This window comes from Argentina silus (assembly GCF_951799395.1).
Source record: "Argentina silus genome assembly, contig: scaffold_106, whole genome shotgun sequence".
Taxonomy (NCBI): Eukaryota; Metazoa; Chordata; class Actinopteri; order Argentiniformes; family Argentinidae; genus Argentina; species Argentina silus.
The window spans coordinates 115,643-122,577 of record NW_028152405.1 but is presented as its reverse complement, the minus strand read 5'-3'; the positions used below and the strand labels follow the sequence as shown (position 1 = coordinate 122,577).

General features: G+C 48.1%; 1 protein-coding gene across 1 annotated transcript; it reads right to left on the bottom strand.

Annotated features, from left to right (window-relative positions):
• Window positions 1–918: 918 nt before the first annotated feature.
• Window positions 919–6,100, bottom strand: psmb7 (proteasome 20S subunit beta 7). Its single transcript, XM_083698098.1, has 8 exons — window positions 5,977–6,100; window positions 5,068–5,161; window positions 4,775–4,872; window positions 4,518–4,658; window positions 4,221–4,336; window positions 4,076–4,134; window positions 2,882–3,033; window positions 919–1,129 (listed from the first exon to the last, which is right to left on the bottom strand). Exons 1-8 carry the CDS (start codon window positions 6,036–6,038, stop codon window positions 1,018–1,020), a joined length of 834 nt encoding a protein of 277 aa, XP_083554224.1. The 5' UTR covers window positions 6,039–6,100; the 3' UTR covers window positions 919–1,017.
• Between the last annotated feature and the right edge of the window lie 835 nt (window positions 6,101–6,935).

Here is a 6,935-nt window from a genome sequence, read left to right as displayed (position 1 = left end):
GACTTTATTTTATGATGACTGTTGGATAGATGATTCACTTACTTAAACAAATGTATTGTTGTACGTCGCTTTGGATAAAGGCGGGAATTAAACCCACAACCTTAGCATTGTTAACACCATCATCTACCAACTGAGCCATAGAGGACCATGTATGTGTGTATTTATGAATTAATAATGTATGTATGTATTATTAAATATATGTATGTTTGTATTATTAAATATATGCATTATTAAATATATGTATGTTGGTATTATTAAATATAAGTATGTTTGTTTGAATTATTAATTGTACATATGTATGTATATTTATCTTTGTAAGAATGTATGTATATGCTTTTAGATGCTAATTTCTGGTGACTTTAAGGATAAAGGCAGATTAGAGCCATTCCTCTGGTGCACTCTGGTTCACACGCTAAAACTATTAAAATACTGAGCAAAATAAGCTCCAAAACATTTCATTTAATCAAGTGCTGCATCATCATTTACATTACAGGGACAATCTGGGGTTACTTTGACAAAGGGAGAGGACTGGCGGCACAATGCCTCTGTGGACAGACCGCCAGGGTCCAGGGAGAAACTAACGATACATCTTGAGGAACAGCAAGGAGTTGTTTACCAGTTAATACCAATGGTTCCTCCAGCCCCTCTGATGTTGGAGCTATCTAGCTGTCTGACTTTGTTAGCCAGCTATTTTTCACACCTCAAACTCAATTATTTCGTCAGCTAAATTAGCTAATGCTGCTCAACATTTCTCTGGCTAGCTAACGGCTGGTACTGCTCCAGACAAGACAGGAAGACTCCCTCAAAAAACCCTAACCCAACCCTAAGCTCTGGAGACTCTGACCCTAACCCAACCCTACTTCAGATCAGTGCACCAGAGAACAGACAGTACTTTAACATCATACACATTGGAGACACTTCTCTCAACAACATCACTTTTATTGTAAACCATGAAACAATGTCAGGCCATGGGCGGGGAGGGACAACAGGGTCTAACAGAGATGCGACCATCGAGGACTAGGAGGTGTCCATGGTCTGGACCGTCTCCTCCACCACCTCCAGCTGCAGCGGAGACACGGCCTGCGTCAGGACCCCTGTGGTCCCGTGACGGTACTTATAGCTGCCGGTTCTGAAGGACCAAGAACACAAAGACACCGTTAGCTTCTCCAACCTCCGACTGTGGACCAGCAGTGCTGGGTTTGGAAGAGGACTACAAACATGGCTGCCAGAGGTCATGTTGTTGTTATATTAGAACACTGCCACACCACTGCTGTGAGAACACGGCGACCAGGATTCTAACCTCTCTCTCTGCGACCCTGAGGGCTTGTAACCGGGGGTTACATTAGGACAGGGCATGTTGAGGTCTAATGTTTGGGGACATTGTGTCTCACCTATATAGGAGACAGAGGTAGGGGACATTGAATTCAATTATTTTGTCCTCATCAATTTACACACAATACCTCATAATGACAAAGCAAAAACTGGCTTTTAGAAATGTTTGCTAATTTATTAAAAATACAAAACTGAAAAATCACATTTAGATAAGTATTCAGACCCTTTGCTATGACACTTGAAATTGAGCTCAGGTGCATCCTATTTCCATTGATCATCCTTGAGATGTTTCTACGACTTGAATGGAGTCCATCTGTGGTAAACTCAATTGGCTGGACATGATTTGAAACGGCACACACCTGTCTATATAAGGTCCCACAGTTGACAGTGCATGTCAGAGCAAAAACCAGGCCATGAGGTGTTTCTGCAGTATTGAAGGTCCCCAAGAACACAGTAGCCTCCAGTTTGGAACCACCAAGACTCTTCCTAGAGCTGGCCGCCTGACAACTGAGCAATAGGGGGAGAAGGGCCATCATCAGGGAGGTGATCAAGGACCCAATGGTCACTCTGACAGAGCTCCTCTGTGGAGATGGGAGAACCTCCAGAAGGACAACAGTCTCTGCAGCACTCCACCAATCAGGCCTTTATGGTAGAGTGGCCAGACAGAAGCCACTTCTCAGTAAAAAGCACATGACAGCCCGCTTGGAGTTCACCAAAAGGCACCTAAAGGACTCTCAGACCATGAGAAACAAGATCCTCTGGTCTGATGAAACCAAGATTGAACTCTTCGGTCTGAATGCCAAGCGTCACGTCTGGAGTAAACCAGGCACCGCCCATCACCTGGCCAATACCATCCCTACGGTGAAGCATGGTGGCAGCATCATGCTGTGGGGATGTTTTTCAGCGACAGGGACTAGGAGACTAGTCAGGATTGAGGGAAAGATGAATGGAGCAAAGTACAGAGATATCCTTGATGAAGTCCCGAGCACTCTGGAGAAGGTTCTCAGACTGGGGTGAAGGTTCATCTTCCAACAGGACAATGACCCTAAGCACACAGCCAAGACAACGCAGGAGTGGCTTCGGGACAAGTCTCTGAATGTCCTCGAGTGGCCCAGCCAGAGCCTGGACTTGAACCCGATCGAACATCTCTAGAGAGACCTGAAAATAGCTGTGCTCCGACACTCCCCATCCAACCTGACAGAGCTTGAGCGGATCTGCAGAGAAGAATGGGAGAAACCAAATACAGGTGTGCCAAGCTTGTAACATCATACCCAAGAAGACTTGAGGCTGTAATCACTGCCAAAGGTACTTCAACAAAGTACAGAGTAAAGGTTCTGAATACTTATTTTTAATAAAGTAGCAACAATTTCGAAAAGCCTGTTTTGGCTTTGTCATTATACGGTATTGTGTGTAGATTGATGAGGGAAAAAATGAATTTTAGAATAAGGCTGTAACATAACATAATGCAGAAAAAGTGAAGGGGTCTGAATACTTTGTGAATGTACTGTAGGAGGGGACATTGAGGTATATAGTAGTATGGTGTTCTCACCTGACGCCCTTCTGATTGGCTGTGTCGTGGGGGCGGAGGTAGTCCACGCCTCCCTTGGTGATGACACACAGGTCGATGTTGCTTCCCGAGCCAAGGTCGTTAAAGATGCCCGCTGCAATGGCATCACGCACCAGACGCTTAGCATCCTCCTCCTGAGAAAGATACCATCATCATCACTACTGACATCATCATCATCACTACTGACATCATCATCACTGACACCATCATCACTGATATCATCACCATCACTACTGACACCATCATCACTACTGATATCATCATCAGTACAGCGTTCCTGTGACATCCAGTCAGATATAGATCAGATATGGATCAGTCAGATATAGATCAGAAAGATATAGATCAGATATGGATCAGACAGCCAGGCCGCTTCTCCGTGTCACTCTCCTCACTCCAGCCCGCATGAACGTGGCAGAGTGTGTGTGTGTGACAGGTGAAGGTGGTGTGTGTATATACACTCACTGAGCACTTTATTAGGAACACCTGTACACCTTCTCATGGTGGAGGAACACCTGTACACCTTCTCATGGTGGAGGTGGAGGAACACCTGTACACCTTCTCATGGTGGAGGTGGTGGAATGGTGTGGGGAATGTTTTCTTGGCACACTTTGGGCCGTTAATACCAATCAATCATGTCTTGAATGCCACAGCCTATTTGAGTATTGTTGCTGACCATGTGCATCCCTTCATGGCCACAATTGGCCCATCTTCTAATGGCTCCTTCCAGCATGATAATGCACCATGTCACAAAGCAAAAGTCGTCTCAAACTGGTTTCAGAAACATGACAATGAGTTCAGTGTTCTTCAGTGGCCTTCCCAGTCACCGGATCTGAATCCAATAGAACACCTTTGGGATGTGGTAGAACAGGAGATTCACAGCTTGAAAGCGCACCTGAAAAATCTGCAGGAATTGCGTGATGCAATCATGTCATCATGGACCAGAATCTCAAAGGAATGTTTCCAACATCTTGTGGAATCAATGTCACAAACAATTGAGGCTGTTTAGAGAGCAAAGGGAGGCCCTACCCAGTATTAGTATAGTGTTGTAATAAAGTGGAAATGGCAGGTGAAGGTGTGTGTGTGTGTGTGTGTGTGTGTATGACAGGTGAAGGTGTGTGTGTGTGTGTGTGTGTGTGTATGACAAGTGAAGGTGTGTGTGTATGACAGGTGACTCACCTCCATGTCTTGTCTGTAACGGTCCTCAAACACAGCCATGGCAGCCAGGGACCCAGAGCCTAGAGGAGGCAACCACAACCACACGGTCATAACCACAACACAACCACAACACAAGAGAGAGAGGGAGGGAGGGGGTGTATCTGACCCATGGTGACGTAGGGCAGCTTGTCGGTGGAGCCGTGGGGGTAGATGCTGTAGAGGTGGGGGCCGTTGCAGTCCATGCCCCCCAACACCAGGGCAGCACCGATGTGACCCTGGTACCTGAACAGGAAACAGGAAACAGTCAGCTGGGCTCCCATCCCTCTCCTGACTCAGCTGGTCTGAACACTTCAGAGTCACTCAGGACACCATGGCAACGGATGGGGGGGTCAGGGATCAGGCCTGGGGGGGGTCAGGGGGGGTCAGGTCAGTGAGGGGTCAGGTCTGGGGTCAGGTCAGGTACCTGAAGAGCATCTGTTTGAGCATGCGGTTTGCGGTGGCGACCCGCGGCAGCCGGCCGGTGGAGAGAGAATGAAGCTCCAGGTTAGAAGAGATGATCTGGGTCGTCATCTCTGTGTCTGCAGCTGTACCAGCCCCACAGCAGCTACACACACACACACACAGGGAGGGAGGAGAGACTTACTAGATGTTGGGGGGGGGGGGGGGGGAGAGAGACTTACTAGATGTTGGGGGAGAGGGAGGGAGGGGGGAGAGACTTACTAGATGTTGGGGGAGATGTAGTGGATCTTGGAGCAGTTCTTATCAGCCACGATCATCCCCTCCGTAGCCCTGGTGTCAGCCCCCAGAACCACCCCGTTCTACACACACACAGAATGAGAATAATGTCAACATGGAGGATTGGGGTTAAGGTTAAGGTTAGGGCTGGGGGGTTGGAGGGTTAGGGCTGGGGTTAATGTTAGGGGGTTGGAGGGTTAGGGCTGGGGTTACGGTTAGGGCTGGGGGGTTGGAGTGTTAGGGCTGGGATTATGGTTAGGGTTAGGGCTGGTCCTCACCTTGAAAACCACTCCACAGATGGTGGTCCCAGTCTTCCTGGCTGACGGGAGGCTGCAGCCCAGCTTAGAGACCTCCACCTCCAACACCGCATTCCTGACAACACACAACTACCCCATTACACAACTACCCCAACACACAACTACCCCAACACACCACTGATACCAACACACACAATGATGAAAACCGATTAGGATGAATTGGCCTGGCTGTCAGACCAGACACCTTATATGATCCATATCTGATCCTTATCTGACCTATAAACACGATATTAAAAACACTGATACTCGCAACAAAAAAAAAAAAACTTTCTTCCTTTCTCCATCACCGTGACTCATTGTTCTTATGTCAGGTTTGACTGACGATGTTTAGTTGATTCTGACTATATTTATATTAATTAATATTAACTATATTAATATTAAACTAATACAACTTTGGAAAACAGCGTTTAAATGACTTAAGTGTAAACGCGGCGTCGTAGCGGAGAACGCAGCTAGCAGCTAAGGGACGGTGCAGAACGACACCGCGCCGTTACCGGAGCTCCTTACCGGACCTCTGACTTCTCCGGGTGTCAAAGTCCGAAACGACGATTTCATTCATTATCAGGTTGTAAACTGACGCGTTTTACGGAACCTCATTTCCAACATTTCAACGTTTTCACTTTCATTCCTCCTCAGATGATAGCTGGCTAGCATGCTAACAATGTCCTGAGTCATTCCGGCAGGCCGCGCACTCCGCCAGCCGACCGCATCCTGGAGGCCCGGATCCCCGGTCTCTCCCCCAGGTCTCCCCCCGTCTCTCCCAGATCTCTCTCCCCCAGGTCTCCCCCAGGTCTCCCCCCGTCTCTCCCCCAGGTCTCCCCCCGTCTCTCCCAGATCTCTCTCCCCCAGGTCTCCCCCCGCCGCCCTCACCTCAGACAGTTGTGGAAGGTGAACCCGGCTCGCGGCGGCAGCGACACGGACAGCGACGCCATCTTTCTTCAACTACGACTCACTTCCGGGAAGCGCGCGATAAATGCAGCCACTTCCTCCTGGTCCCACCGGAAGTCCCGCGGGGAGGTTTCCTGTTCCATTTCAGACATTTAACACCTTTATCCAAAGAGACTTACAACAATCCATCTGTTTAAATAATCAATCAACCAATCATCTATCCATCAGTCATCAGAAGATAAAGTAATCTATGTTAGGACCAGGATTAAGGTTAGGGTTAAAGGTTACGGCCATAGGCAGTCACAATTATTTATTTATTTTTTATTATTAACAGGACAGAAACTTGTACAGGGGTTAGTGGGGGTGAATAGGTCTTTAGGGTTAGTACAGGGGGGTAGTGGGGATGAAGAGGTCTTTAGGGTTAGGGTTAGTACAGGGGGGTAGTGGGGATGAAGAAGTCTCTAGGGTTAGAATAAGGGTTAGTACAGGGTAGTGGGGATGAAGAGGTCTCTAGGGTTAGGGTTAGTACAGGGGGGTAGTGGGGATGAAGAGGTCTCTAGGGTTAGGGTTAGTACAGGGGGGTAGTGGGGATGAAGAGGTCTCTAGGGTTAGGGTTAGTACAGGGGGGTAGTGGGGATGAAGAGGTCTCTAGGGTTAGGGTTAGGGTTAGTACAGGGGGGTAGTGGGGATGAAGAGGTCTCTAGGGTTAGGGTTAGTACAAGGGGGTAGTGGGGGTGAAGAGGTCTCTAGGGTTAGGGTTAGTACAGGGGCGTAGTAGGGATGAAGAGGTCTTTAGGGTTAGGGTTAGTACAGGGGGGTAGTGGGGGTGAAGAGGTCTTTAGGGTTAGGGTTAGTACAGGGAGGTAGTGGGGGTGAAGAGGTCTTTAGGGTTAGGGTTAGTACAAGGGGGTAATGGGGGTGAAGAGGTCTCTAGGGTTAGG